This window comes from Oncorhynchus mykiss, chromosome 19 (assembly GCF_013265735.2).
Source record: "Oncorhynchus mykiss isolate Arlee chromosome 19, USDA_OmykA_1.1, whole genome shotgun sequence".
NCBI lineage: Eukaryota > Metazoa > Chordata > Actinopteri > Salmoniformes > Salmonidae > Oncorhynchus > Oncorhynchus mykiss.
In genome coordinates this window covers 10,329,976-10,353,711 of record NC_048583.1, presented here as the reverse complement: position 1 = coordinate 10,353,711, position 23,736 = coordinate 10,329,976, and the positions used below count along the sequence as shown (strand labels likewise).

Genomic DNA, 23,736 nt, shown 5'->3' with positions numbered 1-23,736 from the left:
AGTCATTTGTCAGTCATTTCCCTAAAATGGGATTTCATGCTCCTCTTGGATTTGCTTCATTGGCATTTTAATGGAGTTGCATGTTTTCTTTCAATGGGGGAAAATCAATTTCCGTGATTTAATGTTATGCCACGGTGGACACTTTTATTTTTTTATTTTATTTTAATTATTATTTTACATTTTACCCCTTTTTCTCCACAATTTCGTGGTGTCCGATTGTTTAGTAGCTACTATCTTGTCTCATCGCTACAACTCCCGTACGGGCTCGGGAGAGACGAAGGTTGTCATGTGTCCTCCGATACACAACCCAACCAGCCGCACTGCTTCTTAACACAGCGCGCATCCAACCCGGAAGCCAGCCGCACCAATGTGTCGGAGGAAACACCGTGCACCTGGCCACCTTGTTTAGCGCGCACTGCGCCCGGCCCACCACAGGAGTCGCTGGTGCGCGATGAGACAAGGATATCCCTACCGGCCAAGCCCTCCCTAACCCGGACGACGCTAGGCCAATTGTGTGTCGCCCCACGGACCTCCCGGTGAGCCTGGGCGCGAACCCAGAGTCTCTGGTGGCACAGCTGGCGCTGCAGTATAGCGCCCTTAACCACTGCTCCACCCGGGAGGCCCAGGACACTTTTATTTTGACTCGAGCATATCTGCCAAGAGGTGCTCTTCAATGTGCTGTTGAAGACCGTGTTTAGTGTTTTGAAATAAATTGAAATTAAGTCATGTTATGAAAATAGATAGCGAGGTTAGACCTAATCTGTAGACACACACAGACAGACACCCTGCCTTTGAACAAGAGCCTTTTGTAATTGTCTTTGATTAAAGGGAACACTAGTCTAGATGTGAGACTTGACTGTTCAATGACATATAAATGAATCAAAGGGAGGAGAGGAAAAATGAAAAACCTGGAGGTGGAATCAGGAGGGCAAAAAAAGAGCCATTCATCTTGGGCACCTAGAGGAGGGGAAGGGGGAGACGAGAGAGGGGAGAGGGAGGGGGGAGAGGAGAGAGCAGGGATGGATGGAGGGAGGGGAGCGGAGAGGGAGGGGAGAGCGGAGAGGGAGGGGAGGGAGAAGGGAGGGGTGGAGACGGGAGAGATGGTGAAGAGAGAGAGTGGGTAGGGAAGGATGCGGGGATAGAAGAGGAGTGTGCAAAAGAGAGGGATGCGAGAGAGGGTGAGAGATGGGGAGAGGGAGAGAGAGCGGGATGGGAGCAACAGCCAGAGCCAGTGGTATCTTCTTAGTATGGGGCCTTGAAAGGAAGTTAAATTAACAGCTGCACTTCGGGCCCCATCAGTATCCTACAAAGCTATTTACATACAGGGCAGGTGCATTTAGCTTTCATTAATGCCTTCCACCCAAATGGCTGTTTGAAAAGTCAACGATTTTTCTTCTTTTTTTCTTCTTTTTAATTGAACCCTGTAGACGTTGCAGACTAATCTTTCTTTAACAAGCCCCTCCTTTGAATCATTCAGCTTTTTGTACAGTAGACGCTTACTTTGGCTGGAGCCCAGGTTTATTTAATGTGCATCATCAGGATCTGTAAGGGGGAACACTGCTGGGCTGAGGTTGAAGCACTTCTTGTTTTTATACAGTACTCTCTCGCTCTCTCGTTCTCGCTCTCTCCAATTGTGTGTGTGTGTGTGTGTGTGTGTGTGTGTGTGTGTGTGTGTGTGTGTGTGTGTGTGTGTGTGTGTGTGTGTGTGTGTGTGTGTGTGTGTGTGTGATTGTGTGTGTGTGTGTGTGTGTGTGTGTGTGTGTGTGTGTGTGTAATTCTGTGTACATGCACTGGGCCCCAGCATGAGGGCTGCGCCAGCTTATGAGGTCAAGTGTAGTGTGTGTGTGTGTGTGTGTGTGCAGGCTGTGCTGTGTTGCTCCTTCGCTGTTCGCACTGCCGAGTATCTGACCTTTATTGTTGTGGGGCCGCCGTCTGCTCAGGCAACACTGCCTAATGGTCATTTTGGGGTGTGGAGGAGAGCAGCAGTCACAGCAGGGACAGTTTGGTTCAGGCTACAGTACATACACCTAATAGAGTCCCCTGATGTCAAGGTGTAACTTCACTTGCAAAACTCTGTCCAACTAAATAGGGTGTGTGTGTGTGTGTGTTATTCCCAGGTGTTAGTTGAAACAGACAGATGCCTATTGGTTTCAAAGAGAGGACCTTGGTAGTTTTTTTTATTTTATTTAACCAGGTAGGCTAGTTGAGAACAAGTTCTCATTTACAACTGTGACCTGGCCAAGATAAAGCAAAGCAGTGCGACAAAAACAACAACACAGAGTTACACATGGGATAAACAAACGTCTATACAGTGTGTGCAAATGGAGAAGAGTAGGGAGGTAAGGCAGTAAATAGGCCATAGCGGTGAAATAATGACAATTTATCAATGAAACACTGGAGTGATAGATGTGCAAGTAGAGATACTGGGGTGCAAAGGAGCAAAATAAGTTGCGTATTAGAACCAGTAGTGAACTGATTAACACTATCTTGTTCAAACACAGGCTGTTTTGGCATCAGGCTGTCTGTCTGTGTGATGGAGAAGGGCAGTAGCCCTGGTCAGATGTAAGAAACTGTGCATTTCATTTCATATTACTATGCTCCTGTCCTCCTATATGATAGTGTGGGTTTTGACCGTAGCCCTGGTCAGACCTACAGTAAGGACTGGTCTGAAATCAGTGCCTAGTCCCGTGAGAGAGTGGCTGTTGGTCCTGGTCTGATTTGAGAAACAGTTCTAAGATCAGTTGCTATCCAGCACTGTCTTACGACAGACTGGGCTTTGGGGAATGAGACCTGAGGAACCAATGGGCACAATCTTGTTCAAACACAGGCTGTTCTGGCATCAGTCTGGTGCAGGTTGTATGTCTGTTTGATGGAGGAGGACTTTGACAGTGGCCCTATTAATTGGTCTGCGATCAGTTGCATTCCAGCCTTGTCTCTATGACGGAGTGGGTTTTTGCAACGGCATTGGTCTGGTCAGGTCCAGGCTGGTCTAGGATCAGTTGCTATCCAGTCCTCTCACTTATGACAGCGTGGGCATTGGCAGTAACCAGACTGGTCTAGGATCAGTTGCTATCCCATCCTCTCACTTATGACAGAGTGGGCTTTGGCAGTGACCAGACTGGTCTAGGATCAGTTGCCTTACAGTGCCAGGCCTGTCTTTGTCTCAATGACAGAGTGTGTTTTTTGGCCCGAGGAGTTGTGGGCCTCAGTCCTGCCGTCCTCCGATGCAGTGTTCTGCTCCTGCTGGCTGTCAACAGCAGGCCTGGAAGCTCTTCATTAATTTCCTTCCCCACTATTAATTAGCCATGAGCCAGAGACACGGGCTTAATTAGAGACGAGAGGCTGTTGCTTCTTCTTCTTCTCCTCCTTTTTCTCTTTCCCTCTCTCCCTCTCATTACTGTCATAACCAATTCCCATTGATCGTTTAGGAACATCAAGGGAGGACGTTTTGCTAGACTGCTTACTATTTGCTAGTTTTGATAAGTCCTCCTAATAGGTCGGTCTAGAGTGGGTGGGTGGATGCTCCAGGGCGGAGAGCGAGGTGTGGGATAGCTAGCCCACTAGGGAGGCTGTGTCTGGGGGAGAGTTGGGTCGAAAAAGACCCCCCCCCCCCCCCCCCCCTCCTGGGAGGTTCTGGTTCTCTCAGATGTAACCTACCGGAGATATAAGATCATCTGCAGAGTAACAACACGTATACAAACATGTATTTTACATTTAACTAGCTAGCTTGTGGCTCAGCAAATTGCCAGTAGATAAGAAATACAACCAAAATCCTTTGCTTCTTGATTAAACACCTAACAACAACATTCCTCCACCATTGTAAACAAGGATATTCCAGGTCGGGTGTCCATTTTCAAGCTTTTCCCTTAACAAGCAGGGTTTCTGTTCTCTTCACTGTGCTTGTCGGCAGCCATCTTGGCTTTGGTGGAAGCTAGCTTGCTTATTGGACTGACAGGACATCCTGATGAGGAATTGATGGTTTCCCTCCAATAACCAGCTCCGATATAGGTCAATGCTCTCCTGTGGCATCAGGCGGTAGGGACCATGTGTAAACACTGATTATCCACAGCACAGGATACCTAATGGCTGGATTTGTACTTATGAGTCAACAGTGTTGTTATGCAGCTGGAATTAGCTCATGAGTCTCTGTCTGCCTCACTCAGACAATGTCGTTTTTCCGGTGGTATTCTGTTTTATTGATCTTCTTCCATTTGTACCCTCCTGCAAAATGTGGTAATAAGAACTCCGACTCAAAGAGAATGCCCAAGTTTTAACGAAATTACTTACGTAAGTTATCATTCAAACAAATGTTGGCTTTTTTCCTAGTATTCCCTAGCAACTTCCCTAGTATTGACTATAGGCTACTCTGTAGAGATGGGATAAGATGCTACTGGATCTTATAAGAGGCCGAAGTCTGATTGTCTATGGGCTGCAGCGGGTGGCCTATCTCCAGAGAACTCATTAGCCGTAATGACAAGGCCAGCGTTTGTTAGCGCTAACCAATCAGATGCTACATTGGCAGCAGCTAGCTAGCCCCCAGTACACCTGAAGTAATAAAGGTCCCCAGGTTTTGGCACTGTACTGATGAAGCAGGTAGAGGATGTGTCATAAAATATTGCTTTCAGGACTCTTCTATTCGCTCTCTCGTTCTCAAGACATTCACTCTTTCAGTCTTCAGTCAGTTATGCCTTGGGATCTGGCTCCAGGGTCTGGCCTACATACAGGCTGTTCAGAGCTGAATCTAAACGAGCTGGGAGGGTTGACTGCCTCAAATCGCTGCCTCGTTAACGCACGCGCTTGGTCTGATGGCAGGAAATCACTGCGGAGAACTCAATGAAAGTCATTGAAACTTTACTTGAGGTGAACGTTTGATTGGGACTGATGTGCCCTGAATCTATGAACGGACAAAACACGTTTCATCTGAGGGTGAAACGCTTCCCTAAAAATGAAAAAAAATATTAATTATTCATAATTTTCATCTGGCTGCAGATATTAATTAGGTGGTTTTAGATTGAAGCGTTGGAAAGCATTGATCTATGATACAGTTTCAGGCAACTAGAGCAACATTTTACTTACTGTATCCAGACTATACCACACACTGTATTGTGGCGGTAATGAATCCAACTAGAAAACGTTTACCAGTGGACTGTTTTTGATTACCCTATTATCTTAGACTACAAACCGATCCATAGTCATCACTGTTCTAAATGGACAAAATAATTGTATGTGGAATGTGTACATTCTGCTTACTAATGACATATAGGAACCTGTCATGGGTTGGCTATTGATTGGAGGCAGAATGAGCTGAAATGAATCTGTTCTTGCAGGTGGTTTGCAATATGCCTGGACATTGGTTACTCTGTGGGTGGGTCATTGATTTAATCTAAATAACCCCCAGGCCCAGGTTCTGTCTACAGTATCATTGATCCATCTCCTTGGTTTCTCACTTCTCGCTCTCTCCGGTCAAGTTAGAAGAGTCAAATATAGTTCTATGGTGAACTTCTGAGTATGTAAAATAGTTGAAAATGTTTAGCACTGCTGAAACTAGCTGGATTCATACAGTCAAATTTAATCGCATGCAATAAATGGTAAAACCTGAGTTTTTACAATTTTTTTACAATGTATCAGTTTTTATCTACACTGCTGTCCTCTAAAATCTTGACCCTTTTCTTTCCCCTCCCTCCCTCCCTCCCCCCCCTCCCTCCCTCCCTCCCTCCCTCCCTCCATCACCTCTCCAGTTTCAGCACAGCATACCAGTGCATCTACTACTCCCCGGAGCACACAGCCAAGGCCCAGGAGGTGTTGCACAGTGTGGGCCATCTCCAACCTCTCATCTCGGGCCTGGCAGACCAGCTGCTTCAGGCCGCCCAGCAGCACTCCATGTCTGGGCTGAGGGAGGCACTCAAGACCCTGGCTGGAAAGGTGAGTAGGCCTCTACCACAACTATCAGAACCACCACCACCTACCAGCTCTTTCCTTGTTCCTTTCCCCACCATTTAGCTCCAAGCCTGGGGTGGGAGTGCTGCTTAGTGCCCCTGGCTGGATCTCTAGCCACACAGGTCTCCAACCACCACCACAATCTACCCCCTCTGTCCATGTTCCTTTCCCTCACGATGGAGCTCAAAGGTACAGGTAGAGGTGCTATGCTTAACTTGTCTGGATCTGTAACCCCCCCCCCCCCCCCCCCCCCCCCCCCCGGGTGCAGGAATGGTGCTGGGCTGAATGTCACCATCTGGATGTGTGTAGCACCACAGGGGAGCTCATTTTGGAGCTCTTCCCTCCTGCTGGGCTAATGTGTAATCAGGCAAGGTGAAGCCTGGTAGGTGAAGCCTGGGAGGTGAAGCCTGGAAGGTGAAGCCTGGTAGGTGAAGCCTGGTAGGTGAAGCCTGGGAGGTGAAGCCTGGGAGGTGAAGCCTGGGAGGTGAAGCCGGGAAGGTGAAGCCTGGGAGGTGAAGCCTGGAAGGTGAAGCCTGGTAGGTGAAGCCTGGTAGGTGAAGCCTGGGAGGTGAAGCCTGGGAGGTGAAGCCTGGGAGGTGAAGCCGGGAAGGTGAAGCCTGGGAGGTGAAGCCGGGAAGGTGAAGCCTGGGAGGTGAAGCCGGGAAGGTGAGCTACCAGGGGGATTAAAACTGGAGCTATTTGTAGGAAATCTCCTTTACAGTGACTCTGAGTGTGAACATGCTTTGCCTCAGAGATGATTGTTTATACTGTATTTTGTTGAATATATTTGGCTGCAGCAAGTGTATTTTAGTGACCTGAAGTTGCCCTTCAAGCGTACTGTCACCTACTACAAAACATCTGCCATGAAGACATCTAGCTCTAGTGTTAAACACACCCCAAACACACACACACCTCTCGTCAAACCCACTGTCCATAACTCATCATTAAAACGCCAAAGCCAACTCAAGTGAATTGCGAGTCGACGAGCACAGAGTTTTATGGACAAGACACTTGGTGTTTTATCCGTGTAATTATGAATTACATCTGGTGCTGTCAGATTTGCAATCTGCTGCAGTGAGTGAGTGAGAGATTGTTTTTGCCACAGTGGAGTAGAGCCCAATCAGACAGCTTAATTGGTACATTCTCTATGTCACCGCTTCCCCTCATCCTTGATTAGACACGCAGGCGGCCTGGTCAGCACCGGCCCTGCTCCTCTGATTGGAACTTCAAACTTTGTGTGTCTCTGTCTCGGTTATTGGGTGTGTGTGGGTGGTGGGCGGAGTGAGGGAAGCTTGTGGTAGGGTGTGTACAGGGGAAAAATATAGTTGGATGGGGAGATTGATTGATGGTTGTCCGTTGGATAGTTGTTCATGTCATATGCATGAGTAGTCTGTCATAGAATGTGTGTTTGCACATTTGCTTATAGTGCTGAGTTCACCCTAAGTAGCTCATCTATCATTTATTTCTTTATTTTATTTATTTTTTTACACTTTTTATTTCACCTTTATTTAACCAGGTAGGCCAGTTGAGAACAAGTTCTCATTTACATTATTGATCATCCGTAGTCCACCTAGCAAAACCACATATTCAGCACACAATTTTCACCATATAATGTATGATCCTGGATCAATTAGGTGGTCTACCCATGGCGTTTCCACGGAAACTCTCAAAACCCACACTCACTCTCTCACTCACTCACCCACACACTGTGACTGGAACGAATTGCAAAAATCGCTGAAGTTGGAGACTTTTATCCTCACCAACTTCAAACATCTGCTATCTGAGCAGCTAACCGATCGCTGCAGCTGTACATAGTCTATCGGTAAATATCCCACCCAATTTTACCTACTTCATCCCCATACTGTTTATATTTATTTACTTTTCTGCTCTTTTGCACACCAATATCTCTACCTGTACATGACCATCTGATCATTTATCACTCCAGTGTTAATCTGCTAAATTGTAATTATTCGCCTACCTCCTCATGCCTTTTGCACACAATGTATATAGACTCTCTTTTTTTCTACTGTGTTATTGACTTGTTAATTGTTTACTCCATGTGTAACTCTGTGTTGTCTGTTCACACTGCTATGCTTTATCTTGGCCAGGTCGCAGTTTCAAATGAGAACTTGTTCTCAACTAGCCTACCTGGTTAAATAAAGGTGTTCTCAACTAGCCTACCTGGTGAAATAAAGGTGTTCTCAACTAGCCTACCTGGTTAAATAAAGGTGTTCTCAACTAGCCTACCTGGTTAAATAAAGGTGTTCTCAACTAGCCTACCTGGTTAAATAAAGGTGTTCTCAACTAGCCTACCTGGTGAAATAAAGGTGTTCTCAACTAGCCTACCTGGTTAAATAAAGGTGTTCTCAACTAGCCTACCTGGTTAAATAAAGGTGTTCTCAACTAGCCTACCTGGTTAAATAAAGGTGTTCTCAACTAGCCTACCTGGTTAAATAAAGGTGTTCTCAACTAGCCTACCTGGTTAAATAAAGGTGTTCTCAACTAGCCTACCTGGTGAAATAAAGGTGTTCTCAACTAGCCTACCTGGTGAAATAAAGGTGTTCTCAACTAGCCTACCTGGTGAAATAAAGGTGTTCTCAACTAGCCTACCTGGTTAAATAAAGGTGTTCTCAACTAGCCTACCTGGTTAAATAAAGGTGTTCTCAACTAGCCTACCTGGTTAAATAAAGGTGTTCTCAACTAGCCTACCTGGTTAAATAAAGGTGTTCTCAACTAGCCTACCTGGTTAAATAAAGGTGTTCTCAACTAGCCTACCTGGTTAAATAAAGGTGTTCTCAACTAGCCTACCTGGTTAAATAAAGGTGTTCTCAACTAGCCTACCTGGTTAAATAAAGGTGTTCTCAACTAGCCTACCTGGTTAAATAAAGGTGTTCTCAACTAGCCTACCTGGTGAAATAAAGGTGTTCTCAACTAGCCTACCTGGTTAAATAAAGGTGTTCTCAACTAGCCTACCTGGTTAAATAAAGGTGTTCTCAACTAGCCTACCTGGTTAAATAAAGGTGTTCTCAACTAGCCTACCTGGTTAAATAAAGGTGTTCTCAACTAGCCTACCTGGTTAAATAAAGGTGTTCTCAACTAGCCTACCTGGTGAAATAAAGGTGAAATAAAATACATTTAAAAAACACACACACAGCCATGCTGGCTCCCTGGGTTGGTGTGTGTCCACTGTCCAGACAGATGGATGTGGAGTTTCAGTCGATAGGGAGGGAGAGAGAGAGGGAGAGAGACAGACAGAGCCCTAATGAAAGCACAGAGAGGTTTGATCCACAGTCACGTTACTCACCAAGGACAGCTCCCACTGCCAGCGTCTCACACAGAGACTTCTCCTCCAGAGAGTCTGGGAGTGAGATGAGCAGTGGGGGGAGAAGTTAGCCTGGGATCCAAACGGATTATTTCACAATTTTCAGCTTGGATTCAAGGCTATGGAGGAGGGTTGTCACTGGGCCGGGTGGATGCTGTAACTCCCCTCAGGGAAAGGGATAGGGGGGAGTTTAAAACAGAAAACCCACACTATGAAACAAAAAAAAGATCTACAACGATCTACGGGTTCTCAGATGCTGTGTTATTACTGCTACTGCTGCTATTGGTGGTGATGATGGTGATGATGATGATCAGTGAAAGAACAATGCATCAATTCATTTCCTGCCTTCTGGGAACTGATGCTTATATCCAAAAGCGCAGAATACTATTACTATTATCTTCTATGCATTACTACAGTATAAGAGGATTGCCTTATTTGGGCAGAAAAACGTTCTGTGTTAAATTACATTGGATACGGCGTGCCTACCAGGCGTGCCTACCAGGCGTGCCTACCAGGCATACACTTCTCCCAGCCTATATCTAGAACTTTCCATTCAACATCTTTCTCCTCTCTGTACATGTTTCTCCTTTAATAAAGTAGGAAGTACCATACATGCACTACTGGTCAAAAGTTTTAGAACACCTACTCATTCCAGAGTTTTTCTTTATTTTTACTATTTTCTACATTGTAGAATAGTAGTGAAGGCATTACAACTATGAAATAACACATATGGAATCATGTAGTAACCAAAAAAGTGTTAAGGAAATCTAAATCTATTTAATATTCTTCAAATAGCCACCCTTTGCCTTCACAGCTTTGCATTCTCTCAACCAGCTTCATGGCATAGTCTCCTGGAATGCATTTCAATTAACAGGTGTGTTTTCTTAAAAGTTCATTTGTGGAATTGTTTTCCTTCTTAATGCGTTTGAGCCAATCAGTTGTGTTGTGACAAGGTAGGGGTGGTATATAGAAGATAGCCCTATTTGGGAAAAGACCAAGTCCATATTATGGCAAGAACAGCTCAAATAAGCAAAGAGAAACGACAGTCCATCATTACTTTAAGACATGAAGGTCAGTCAATGCGGACAATGTCAAGAACTTTGAAAGTTTCTTCAAGTGCAGTCGCAAATACCATCAAGCGCTATGATGAAACTGGCTATCATGAGGACTGCCACAGGAAAGGAAGACCCAGAGTTACCTCTGCTGTTGAGGGTAAGTTCATTAGAGTTACCAGCCTCCGAAATCTCAGCCCAAATAAATGCTTCACAGAGTTCAAGTAACAGACAACTGTTCAGAGGAGACTGTTTGAATCAGGCCTTCATTGTTGAAATGCTACAAAGAACCCACTACTAAAGGACACCAATGAGAAGAAGAGACTTGCCTGGGCCAGGAAATATGAGCAATGGACATTAGACCGGTGGAAATGTGTAGTTTGGTCTGGAGTCCAACCGCTGTGAGACGCAGAGTAGGTGAACGGTTGATCTCCGCATGTGTATTTCCCACCGTAAGGCATGGAGGAGGTGGTGTGATGATGCTTTGCTAGTGACACTGTGATTTATTTAGAATTCCAGGCACACTTAACCAGCATGGCTACCACAGCATTCTTTAGCGATACGCCATCCCATCAGGTTTGCGCTTAGTGGGAATATCATTTGTTTTTCAATAGGACAATGACCCAACACACCTCCAGGCTGTGTAAGGGCTATTTTACCAAGAAGGAGAGTGATGGAGTGCTGCATCAGATGACCTGGCCTCCACAATCCCCCGACCTCATCCAAATGAAGATGGTTTGCGATGAGTCGGACCGCAGAGTGAGGGAAAAGCAGCCAACAAGTGCTCAGCATATGTGGGAACTCCTTCAATACTGTTGGAAAAGGATCCCAGGTGAAAAATAAAGAAAAACCCTGGAATGAGTAGGTGTTCTAAAGCTTTTGACCGGTAGTGTAGGTTTGCAAAGGGAGGGTATATTACTGGAAAGTGTATCAGTAAACTACCAGACTTTTGGTAGCTTTCAAGGTTTTGGGAGAATTTTATACAGGTACTTCAGATTATCGCAGGTGTCTGTAATTATCTCTGGCCCTCTGTGTGGCCTTATCACATGTGAACATATATAAAATAATAAGATTTTAAAAAATATTTATATAATGACAAAGATGTAAAACATTATCCTAAATATAAACCATCAACTTAGTGAATTCCATTGGTGTGGGTTTCAGCATGAAATATTATTGATATATATATATATATATTTTACTATGTCCATGTCTTTGTTGTAAATGTTTCGGTGCCAAACTGGTGGCAATTGTGAAAATAGTCAGTAGTAGGAGGAGTTGCAGAGTTAATTAAAATGAATGCCATTGTTGATTTTTTTAAATTAGTTGGACTATTTTCTCTTGATCCACATCCACTAGAAACTCATGGAGAATATGGACACGGATTTAAATAAATTATACTTTATATGAGTCTTTTTTATTATTCAAGTATAACTTACCAGAGTTACCATAGATGACCTGTTCATTTCCATAGTTACCATAGATTACCTGTTAATTTCCATAGTTACCATAGATTACCTGTTAATTTCCATAGTTACCTGTTAATTACCAGCGTTACCGTAGACGACCTGTTAATTACCAGAGTTACCATAGATGACCTGTTAATTACCAGCGTTACCGTGGATAACCTGTTAATTGCCAGCATTAGCGTAGACGACCTGTTAGCCAGGGTCACCGTAGACAACCTGTTAATTGCCAGCGAAGATTCCAGTAACTTTGGTAAATGACCAGTAGATTTATAACCCTAATCATACAGTATAGTACAGACAACTCCTCTCATCCTCTTCAAATCAGCAGTGAGCATATAGCCTTGCAGTTTTTTCGTCTACTTTAGATCAAAGATTCAGTATCACACATAAAAACCACTCCTCCTCTTGCAGTTCTTTCATCTACTTTAGATCAAACATACAGTATCACACATAAAAACCACTCCTCCAACCATAAGCATTTCACCTCTGACTTGCACTTTTCCCTCAGTTGAGATCACAGATGTATTGAAGAACGCAATGTTTCTTTCTCTCAGGGGATTTCCGGTCCTTAGTTCTCCACAGTAGGTGAAGGTGAGAACCAGAGTGAAGTGAAGTTCTCACCTGAGATTGATGTGAGCAAAAGTAGAATAAGATAACAAAGCGAGCGATTTGAAATGTGTTTTTCTTTCACCAGAGACAGTTAAAACCAAGTCCTAGATTAGAACACACATTCATCTGATATTGTACCGTGTGTTTAGTGGACTTGCTGTCTGAGAAACCGACCCTGAGAGTTTTTCTGTGTCAGACGCAACACCTTCAAATGCACCACACAGCACAGTATAGACAATCCTCCCCTAAGAATGGTTCACTACTTTCAAATCTACCCGAAATACAAACAACTGAGAGAGAGAATCAACCTGGAGACTATCAACTATCTGAGTCATTGTGAGTTAGTTGATATTCTATTAGACTAACTCACAATGACTCAGTTAGTTGATATTCTAATAGACTAACTCACAATGACTCAGATAGTTGATATTCTAATAGACTAACTCACAATGACTCAGATAGTTGATATTCTAATAGACTAACTCACAATGACTCAGATAGTTGATATTCTAATAGACTAACTCACAATGACTCAGATAGTTGATATTCTAATAGACTAACTCACAATGACTCAGATAGTTGATATTCTAATAGACTAACTCACAATGACTCAGATAGTTGATATTCTAATAGACTATCTGAGTCATTGTGAGTTAGTCTATTAGAATATCAACTATCTGAGTCATTGTGAGTGAACGTGGAAGCCAATGAAAACCAAATGTCTTCCATCGATTGCAAATGAACGTCGTGGAAGATAAGCACATATCTGTTTGAATATGGATTTTGGCATTTTAAGTTCCTTTTGGGTTTTTGTGGGAGGTTTGATCCTATTGAGGTTTTTTGCTTCACTGATTTGTGTGTGAGGTTGGATTGTTTGGAAGTGTGTGGGGTTGGATTGTGCTGAAGTGTGTGGGGTTGGATTGTGGGGAAGTGTGTGGGGTTGGATTGTGGGGAGATGTGTGGGGTTGGATTGTGGGGAAGTGTGTGGGGTTGGATTGTGGGGAAGTGTGTGGGGTTGGATTGTGGGGAAGTGTGTGGGGTTGGGTTGTGGGGAAGTGTGTGGGGTTGGGTTGTGGGGAAGTGTGTGGGGTTGGGTTGTGGGGAAGTGTGTGGGGTTGGATTGTAGGGAAGTGTGTGGGGTTGGATTGTGGGGAAGTGTGTGGGGTTGGATTGTAGGGAAGTGTGTGGGGTTGGATTGTGGGGAAGTGTGTGGGGTTGGATTGTAGGGAAGTGTGTGGGGTTGGGTTGTGGGGAAGTGTGTGGGGTTGGGTTGTGGGGAAGTGTGTGGGGTTGGATTGTGGGGAAGTGTGTGGGGTTGGATTGTAGGGAAGTGTGTGGGGTTGGATTGTGGGGAAGTGTGTGGGGTTGGATTGTAGGGAAGTGTGTGGGGTTGGGTTGTGGGGAAGTGTGTGGGGTTGGGTTGTAGGGAAGTGTGTGGGGTTGGGTTGTGGGGAAGTGTGTGGGGTTGGATTGTGGGGAAGTGTGTGGGGTTGGGTTGTGGGGAAGTGTGTGGGGTTGGGTTGTGGGGAAGTGTGTGCATGTGTGCATTTTTGTGCGTGCGAGTATCCGTGTTGATAAAGTTTTCTCCTAATTGAAGTAAATGTGAATTAAAGACACCATTCTCCAGTCTCACACTGTTTCCGTACAAGCCCTCCAACATCCAAAGTGCCACCTACCCCTCTCTCACCTCAGAGATTCCTCTCTCTCACCCCAGAGAGGTAAACAGATTCCTCTCTACCCTCTCACCTTATAGAGGTAACAAGTTCCTCTCTACCCTCTCACCTCAGGGAGGTAAACATATTCCTCTCTACCCTCTCACCTCAGAGAGGTGCACAGACTCCTCTCTACCCTCTCTCACCTCAGAGAGGTGCACAGATTCCTCTCTACCCTCTGGGTCATGTGTCAGGGGGTTAGTGGCAGCACAGGGAGAGATGCTCCAGGTGGGTTTCGTCTACTCGTATGCCGCATTCATTTGTTCAATCTCTCATTGGTTCTCTTGTTCGCCTGTTCAAAGGATCTCTGCTCATGTGTCATATTAGACTGCATGTGGTTTGCTGTGGTAATAGAATTGCTTATTGCGATGCTAACTCAATTATTCCTGAGAGCCCTTATCTGTGGTGCCGGGGTACGAGCCGTCTTGGCTCTGGATGATCATCAGCATTCAGCAGCTTGTGAATTTGAGAACAAAGGAGGTAGCTACACCTCGGAGGCGAGAGGGCTCACCGAGGAGTAATTGAATTGTTTCTTGTTGTTGACGTTGTTGCCGGTGCCTGGCGCCGGCGCTGGCGAACACGGTGGGGAAGGCTAGCGAGGAGGAAAGCTAATCTTCCATCACTCCTTAATTTTACTAGCCCGCTAAACACACACACACACACACACACACACACACACACACACACACACACACACACACACACACACACACACACACACACACACACACACACACACACACACACACACACACACACACACACACACAGACACTCAGTTTTTGATGAACTCCTCTCCCTCTCCCCTGTTCTCTGGCACTCTCATTCACCCTCTCTCTCTTTTTCATTCTGCCTCCCTTTATCTCGCTCTCTCCTTTCCTCTCTTTCTCTCTCTCGCTCTGTCTCTGTCTGTATTTCTCCCTACCTCACCACCATCCCATCCCACTCATTCAATCTCCCTCTCTTCCCTCTGATTTCTTGCAGACGGAGCAGTTTGTGCATGCGCTCAAAGACGAGCTGGTGAAGAGCGCCTTGCTGGCCCTCCACGCTGCACAGCCCGGCTATGTTACGAAGAACCAGAACCAGACCCTGCCAGGCCACCAGGGTCACAGCCACCAGGACCACCCTAGTCCCAGCCAGAGGGGTCAACAAGGCCAGAGTCCACCCCAGAACCCAGGCCACAGTCCTGGGCAGCCATCGGCTACAGACAGCCCTGTGGTGGTGTGTAATAATGTGGATGGTGGCTCCCAGACGGCTCCCATCAGAGAAGACGGGCAGGCTCCTCTGAAGCGCCAGGACTCCATACCGTGCCATAAGGAGTACGACGAGGAGGAATGGGCAAGTCCTGCTGTTTCTATACCATCCTCTCACTCTGTGTCTGCTCTGCTCTGTCTGTCTGTGGGTCTCAATCTCTGTCCCCCTTCTTCCTCTCTCTCAATTCAATTCAAGGGCTGTAATGGCATGGGAAACATGTTAACATTGCCAAAACAAGTGAAATAAACAATAAAAAAATGAACAGTAAACATTACGCTCAAAGACGTTCCAGAAGAATAAAGACATTTCATATGTCATATTATGTACAGTGTTGTAACTATGTGCAAATAGTTAAAGTACAAAAAGGAAAATAATCAAAATATAAAAATGGGTTGTCTTTACAATGGTGTTTGTTCTTCACTGGTTGCCCTTTTCTTGTGGCAACAGGTAAACAAATCTTGCTGCTGTCATGGTACACTGGTATTTCACCCAATAGTTCATCAAAATGTGGGTCTGTTTTAATCTGAGGGAAATATTTGTCTCTAATATTGTCATACATTTGGCAGGAGGTTAGGAAGTGCAGCTCAGTTTCCACATCATTGTGTGGGCAGTGTGCACATAGCCTGTCTTCTCTTGAGAGCCATGTCTGCCTACGGCAGCCTTTCTCAATAGCAATGCTATGCTCACTGAGTCTGTACATAGTCAAAGCTCACTCACTCTCTCTGTTTGTCTTTCTCTCTGTCTCTCTCTATCACTCTCTCACTCTCTCTGTCTCTGTCACTCTCTCTGTCTCTCTCACTTTCTGTCTCGGTCTCTCTCTCTATCTCTCTCTCTCTCTCCCTCTTTGCCAGTGCAAGTCTAAAATTGGCTGTATCTGATGATAAATAAATGTTAGTATCAGTTACAGAAGTCTTAAGAAACTGTGCGTGCGCGTGCCGTGCGTGCTAATAGAAACGATGGGGAATGAAGCCAGAGCTAACAGCAGGGACTTAGCCGGAGTCACACACTACAATTCCTAATCAGCCATCAAACAACTGTCTGCCTTTGAGAAGAGTTTAAAAACACTCACCTCTGAGACAAAGGACATCCAAACTGCACTCCAACACACACACACTAAGCCATGCTTGGCAAGCCTAATTACTTTCCCCAACAGGCAGAAAGTGAATAAATCAATTAAAGAAGGTGGGTATTATGAGGACAATACGAAACAGAGGAGTTTGGAGGCTTTCCGCTCCAAAGTAGAAGAGCACTTTGAGAGTTATCTCTTCAAGCAGGCTGCAATTGCCATCGGAAACATACTGTGACCTCTCGGGTTGAGTTTCCTGAGAGTAGAGAAACTCTTCATAGTGCTTCTGTGACCGATTTGATTTTGAGACAATAAAAGTTAAAGGCTAGTAGAAATCTGGTGATAAGGGCTTTGAACAGCCAATGTCCAATCATACTCAAACCCACTGTAGTGGCCCAAGGCAGAGATATACATCCATATTTAACATGGTTGACATTATTTATTACATTCTATGTTTTAGGATCAAATAGTACCTTGAACATCGTGGTTCGCTAACAGACAGGTGTGGAACGTGGATTGGTCTTCCAGACAGATCACATGGGGTGGCAGGTAGCCTAGTGGTTAGAGCGTTGGACTAGTAAACAAAAGGTTACAAGATTGAATCCCCGAGCTGACAAGATAAAAATATGTTGTTCTGCCCCTGAGCAAGGCAGTTAACCCACTGTTCCTAGGCCGTCATTGTAAATACGTCTTAACTGACTTGCCTAGTTAAATAAAATAAAAGTAAACATGCAAATTGACATCTTTCCTTTTCACACACACACACACACACACACTCACACACAGAGGCCAGGTGCTGATGTTGTGTTTGTCTCCTCTAGGACAGGGTGTGGGCCGACGTGGCGAAGAGCCTCAACTGTGTCATCGCCATGGTGGACAAGCTCCAGGAGCAGGAACCAATCAACAACAACCAGGAACAACTAATCCCTAAGCAAGTCCTGGCTGACGTCATCACCTCCCACAACCCTGGTAAGAGTTTCACCGCTGAATGTGTCATATATCAAAGAGTGACTCAAGTAAGAGTTAACAGAAAAACACGGCTCTACATCCATAACAATGTCCTATAGCCTAGTCCCAGATCTATTGGTGTTGTCTTGCCATGTTGAGATCACCTACATACAGTTATAAAGTCCTGCAATACCAACCAGAAAGACTTCCATAGAGTCCTGGATGTATCTAGATGGCACAAGCTCTCGTCCTCGGTCTTAACTCCTTCTTACCATAGGGTGGCAGTCACGTCCCACGACAGCCAGTATTTGGTCTGCACAAAATCTGCACACACACACTCAGACTCTCAGAACTGACAGAATGAAGCACAGGAGGTTGGTGGCACCTTAGTCGGGGAGGACGGGCTCGTGGTAATGACCGGATAATACAGCTAAATACGTCACACGTGATGCCATTCTATTCGCTCCGTTCCAGCCATTATTATGAGCCCTCCTCCCCTCAGCAGCCTCCTCTGGAATTAAGGTAAGAAGGAGAGAGTGCATAAATAACCACAGAGAAGTGGAGCAAGGACCTCTTGTTATTCACACCCAGACGTTATCTCCCCTGCATCCAATCAAATCCTCTCTCAGGCCTCTGCTCAGACGAGGGCGTGTCGTGTCTCTACTAATGCCAAGTGGTTGGCAGATTGGTGCAAGCTTAAGCCTGACTGGGCGAAGGTGTTGGCTCCCGTATCAGGATAGTGTGCGTGTGCATGTTGGTGAATCATTAGTGTGTATGAGCATGGCAGCCGATCTAGTGACACGTCTTTGTCCAAACATTCACAGAGGTAAGCAGGACCTGCAGCATTTTATTAAGGTAGAGAACAGACCACAGGGAGTAAACAGGACCTACAGCCTTTTATTAAGGTAGAGAACAGACCACAGGGAGTAAACAGGACCTACAGCATTTTATTAAGGTAGAGAACAGACACAGGGAGTAAACAGGACCTGCAGCCTTTTATTAAGGTAGAGAACAGACACAGGGAGTAAACAGGACCTGCAGCCTTTTATTAAGGTAGAGAACAGACACAGGGAGTAAACAGGACCTGCAGCCTTTTATTAAGGTAGAGAACAGACACAGGGAGTGGCCATCCTCAACTGTTTGAAGAGAAAGGGAAGATTAATGAGGTTTTTTTTCTCTGTGGCGCTGTTCAGGCCGAGAGCTGTGATTGGTCCAGCCAAGACTCCCATTGACAGGGCATTGCGGGAGTTTGTCTGTTTTGACAGGGACTGGTGGGAAAAGGAAGGGTTGAATGTGTGTATAGTGTGTTTTCAAAACGAGATGAGGCATGATTTGTTTGGCAAGGGGAACCCAGATGTTGAGTGCTAAGATTTTTTAAAATCTGCTTTGTGTGGGGGTGGAGGAGATGTGTGTGTGTGTGTGTGTGCGTACTTGTTTTCAATTTGTGAGTGAAAGAGAGGGAGAAAAAGGGAGCAAGAAAGGTGAGGGGGAGTGTGCGATTAAAGAGATTTGATGAGCTTTTCCTGGCTTTTGTTGACATAAGCAGTCAGTGGGGAAAAAAACTATATTAAAAGTTTTTCCATAATGGTGTTCCTCACACCATCACATGTAGGCTTTGTCACAGCATTGGAGCCATGAAAGAAAGGGGGATACCTAGTCAGTTGTACAACTGAATGCATTCAACTGAAATGTGTCTCCTCTGAATCAGAGGGGTGCGGGGGGGCTGCCTAAATCGACATCCATGGCTCCTGGGGAACAGTGGGTTAACTGCCTTGATCAGGGACAGAACGACAGATTTGTACCTTGTCAGCTTCGGGATTCGATCCAGCAACCTTTTGGTTACTGGCCAAACACGCCTACCCGCCAGGCTACTTCCCACCCCCATGCAGAATACATAGGCAGCCGAGTTCCTTTAAAAAAAATAGAATCCATGGACAACACTGCCCCCTATTGACCATCACTTGTCCCAACATCACAGTGCGGTGGCCTCGTGGCATAGCCACGGGAAGTAGTTTGGGGGTGGGTGCGCTGAAGACATCTTTATTGTCGGTCCATTAATACAGGACTAGTAAAGGCCCACTACACTACTTTTGTTATAGAAAAAAAGCGGCCTAACCCGGACGACGCTGGGCCAATTGTGTGTCGCCCCATGAGCCTCCCGGTCACAACCAACTGTGGCAGAACCTGGGCTCAGACCCAGAATCTCTGTTGACACAGCTAGCACTGCGATGCAGTGCCTTAGACCACTACTCCACCCGGGAGGCCCTCACTTGCACACAGTTTGATAAAACTCGGCAGGTAGGTTGGCCCAAACATCTTGGAGAACTAAACACAGTTCTTCTGTGGATTTAGGCAGCCTCAGGTGCTTCTCTCTTTTCATTTATTCCCAGACAGACTCGATGATGTTGAGATCAGGGCTCTGTGGGGGCCATACCATCACTTCCAGGACTCCTCGTTCTTCTTTACGCTGAAGATAGTTCTTAATAACTTTCGCTGTATGTTTGGGTTTGTTGTCATGCTGCAGAATAGGGGGCAATCAGATGCCTCCCTGATGGTAACCCACAACCCTGACATTGCAAGCACCATTTGTACTGGTCCCCCGTGGGAATCAAACCCACAACCCTGGCATTGCAAGCACCATTTGTACTGGTCCCCCGTGAGAATCAAACCCACAACCCTGGCATTGCAAGCACCATGCTCTACCAACTGATCATCACAAACCACTTGATGTCTCAATGTACTTCACTTCTGTTTTCTGCATTGTTTTTCTTCATGGTGATGGAAAGTCAACAGGTACAAACCTAGATGACCAGCCTATGTACAATACATTAATGTACATTTACATTAAGTGGTTTGTAAGGATGGTAAATTAGTACTGCACAAAAATTGGTTGTTTTTCCATGTTATTCCATGTTATTCCATGTTAATTTGAAGGTAGACCTTGAAATACATCCACAGGTACACCTCCAATTGACTAAAATAATGTCAGTTAGCCTATCAGAGGCTTCTAAAGCCATGACAAAATTTTCTGGAATTTTCCAAGCTGTTTAAAAACCTCTTCATCCTACCCCCTCCTTTTTCGAACATTCTGTTAAAAATCGCGCAACATTTCAGCGTCCTGCTACTCATGCCAGGAATATAGTATATGCATATGATTAGTATGTGTGGATAGAAAACACTCTGAAGTTTCTAAAACTGGTTAAATCACGGCTGTGACTATAACAGAGCGTGTGTTTCATCGAAAAGCGCAAGAAAAACTGGTCACTGAAAGCTGAAAAAAGTATCCATGCGCCCCTTTCATGTATTGTTTAAAGGAAACCAAATTTAATATGGAGACGGATGCAATTCCTACAGTTTCCACACGATGTCGCCAAAAACGTCATTTCATTGACAAAAATCCTTTGAGACATTACCAATAGATCCGTCATTCCATCCAGCCTACAACAATCGATTTTGGAAGATTGAAAAATGGACACTGTTTTCTTGAGTAGCTGCTATTGAATACAGATCGCCCAGTGATCAATTTGATCGCTTATTAACGTTTACAAATACCTAAAGTTGGGTTATAAAAGTAGGTTGAGGTGTTTTGTCAAAGAATATAGGCAACTTATATAATTTTTAAACATGACGTTGCGTGTTGGAAGAGAGCTTTTTTCCTGATGCAGACAGGCTATACAAATGGATATTTTGGGCATTCATGGACGGATTTAATCGGGAAAAAGAACAATTTGTGATGTTTATGGGACATATAGGAGTGCCAACAAAGAATATCATCAAAGGTAATGAATGTTTTATATTTTATTTCTGCGTTTTTGTGTAGCGCCGGCTACGCTAATTCTTTTGTTTACGTCGCCTTCAGGCATTTTGGGGTGTTGCATGCTATCAGATAATAGCTTCTCATGCTTTCGCCGAAAAGCATTTTAAAAATCTGACTTGTTGGCTAGATTCACAACGAGTGTAGCTTTAATTCAATACCCTGCATGTGTATTTTAATGAACGTTTGAGTTTTAACGAGTACATTTAGCATTTAGCGTAGCGCATTTGCATTTCCAGGTGCCTACTTGAGACGTCTGCGTCTCAAGTAGGATCAAGAAGTTAAAGGCACAGTCAACTTAGTGTATGTAAACTTCTGACCCACTGGAATTGTGATACAGTGAATTATAAGTGAACTAATCTGTCTGTAAACAATTGTTGGAAATTTGTGGAGTGGTTGAAAAACGAGTTTTAATGACTCCAACCTAAGTGTATGTAAACTTCTGATTTCAACTGTATATCAGTCCACTACGGAGGTCTATATCAGTCCACTACGGAGGTCTATATCAGTCCACTACGGAGGTCTATATCAGTCCACTACGGAGGTCTATATGGTCGCTAATAATAGTAAAGGCCCAGTGCACTACTTTGGTGAGAAAAATATATTTTCAAAAAAGTATATATTTTTGTATTCATATATTTTGTTTTATTCAGATTTTTAGGGGGTGTGGGGGGCCTCCTGGTCAGCTTTAGTCTGTCAAGCCAGACAATCTCTTATCCTTTCACGTCTATGAAAACAGTCAGTCTGGAAATGGACCAGGAGACATGGAACAGTCATTATGAAAAACCAGCCTCTTGGGTTCATACTGCAGTATCCAACAGTCATTATGAAACACCAGCCTCTTGGGTTCATACTGCAGTATCCAACAGGCATTATGAAACACCAGCCTCTTGGGTTCATCCTGCAGTATCCAACAGGCATTATGAAACACCTGCCTCTTGGGTTCATCCTGCAGTATCCAACAGTCATTATGAAACACCAGCCTCTTGGGTTCCTACTGCAGTATCCAACAGTCATTATGAAACACCAGCCTCTTGGGTTCCTACTGCAGTATCCACCAGTCATTATGAAACACCAGACTCTTGGGTTCATACTGCAGTATCCAACAGGCATTATGAAACACCAGCCTCTTGGGTTCCTACTGCTGTATCCAACAGGCATTATGAAACACCAGCCTCTTGGGTTCATCCTGCAGTATCCAACAGGCATTATGAAACACCAGCCTCTTGGGTTCCTACTGCTGTATCCAACAGGCATTATGAAACACCAGCCTCTTGGGTTCATACTGCAGTATCCAACAGGCATTATGAAACACCAGCCTCTTGGGTTCATACTGCAGTATCCAACAGGCATTATGAAACACCAGCCTCTTGGGTTCATACTGCAGTTTCCAACAGGCATTATGAAACACCAGCCTCTTGGGTTCATACTGCAGTATCCAACAGGCATTATGAAACACCAGCCTCTTGGGTTCATACTGCAGTTTCCAACAGGCATTATGAAACACCAGCCTCTTGGGTTCACTCCACTTGACCACTACATTCTCAAACCTCACTTAAACTGGATGGACTTTCTGCCTTGACCCCACTGATGTTTGATATATATTTGCTTCAGATAAGTTTTGAATCCACAATTGTTTCTAAATTGGAGACCCTAGAAGCTAAACAAACTATCTAAACTATGAACAAATAATTTAGATGCAACTAAATTAGATGTGTTAGAGCTGCAACCAGCTGCAAAACATTTCTCAAACATTTAAACAAACCACTGAAAGGGTGTTCAGTCCTTGGAGAGCATACCGTAACTGAAGTTTTGAAACATTCTTCAAGATGGCAACCTAACATTTCCATCAACAATTCTCATCGTCTTTAATGCTGATGCATTTCTAGGCTCCTTAATCAGCACAACTAAAGATGTAGTGAAATCAGGACACATCAAGATTCCAACATAAACTGTGTAATATATGGTTCTCATGCCTTCTCCTGTCATGTCTCTCTGTATGTTGCAGAAGGGGATTGGCGGGAGCAGCTCTGCCCTCTGGTGGTGAGGTTGAAGGAGTGCGTCGCGGAGGTGGTGGTGCGGGCCAGGAGGGCCATGACCTTCGTCCTGCTGCAGGAGGCGGCCTGCAGCATCCCCCAGGGACTGTTCCTCAAGCAGAGGAGGGATGTGGTCTTCAGTCAGGCGGTAGGTGGCCACCTGTGAAATGAGGACTCCACTTTGGAAACAGCCTATAGATATTTGTTGCAATTGATTTGTCATGTCAAGGCTCTTTAACCAATGCCAACGTTTTTTAAGCTGTTAGGAAGCTAGTTATGATGTCCAGTATCAAACCACCATTCAACGGCATGTGTTTGTTTACATAATATACACAAGCGATTAGTTAGCATTTCACTGACTATGTTTCTACTGAAACACAGCTCCTAATCCTAACATATGCAGTAATTGGAAGTGATCCAGCAAGTCTTTGAAACTGATCCTGCAGCAGCTCAGACTACTTGCAAGAAAATTACATTCAGAGATTGTTTGAATTACCTTGTGACCTAGATAAACAGG

General features: G+C 44.8%; 1 protein-coding gene across 13 annotated transcripts in view; it reads left to right on the top strand.

Annotated features, from left to right (window-relative positions):
- Window positions 1–23,736, top strand: part of LOC110498640 (type II inositol 3,4-bisphosphate 4-phosphatase) — a 355,960-nt gene that overhangs the window by 311,206 nt on the left and 21,018 nt on the right. For all 13 annotated transcript variants that reach the window (XR_005037659.1, XM_036954244.1, XM_036954242.1 and 10 more), the window contains 4 exons: window positions 5,739–5,922; window positions 15,086–15,439; window positions 17,243–17,390; window positions 23,192–23,367. Coding sequence is in view for 12 of the 13 variants with exons in the window: in XM_036954244.1 (XP_036810139.1) it covers window positions 5,739–5,922; window positions 15,086–15,439; window positions 17,243–17,390; window positions 23,192–23,367 (862 nt within the window). In the remaining variant the exon portion in view is untranslated. The remainder of the gene's footprint in view (window positions 1–5,738; window positions 5,923–15,085; window positions 15,440–17,242; window positions 17,391–23,191; window positions 23,368–23,736) is intronic.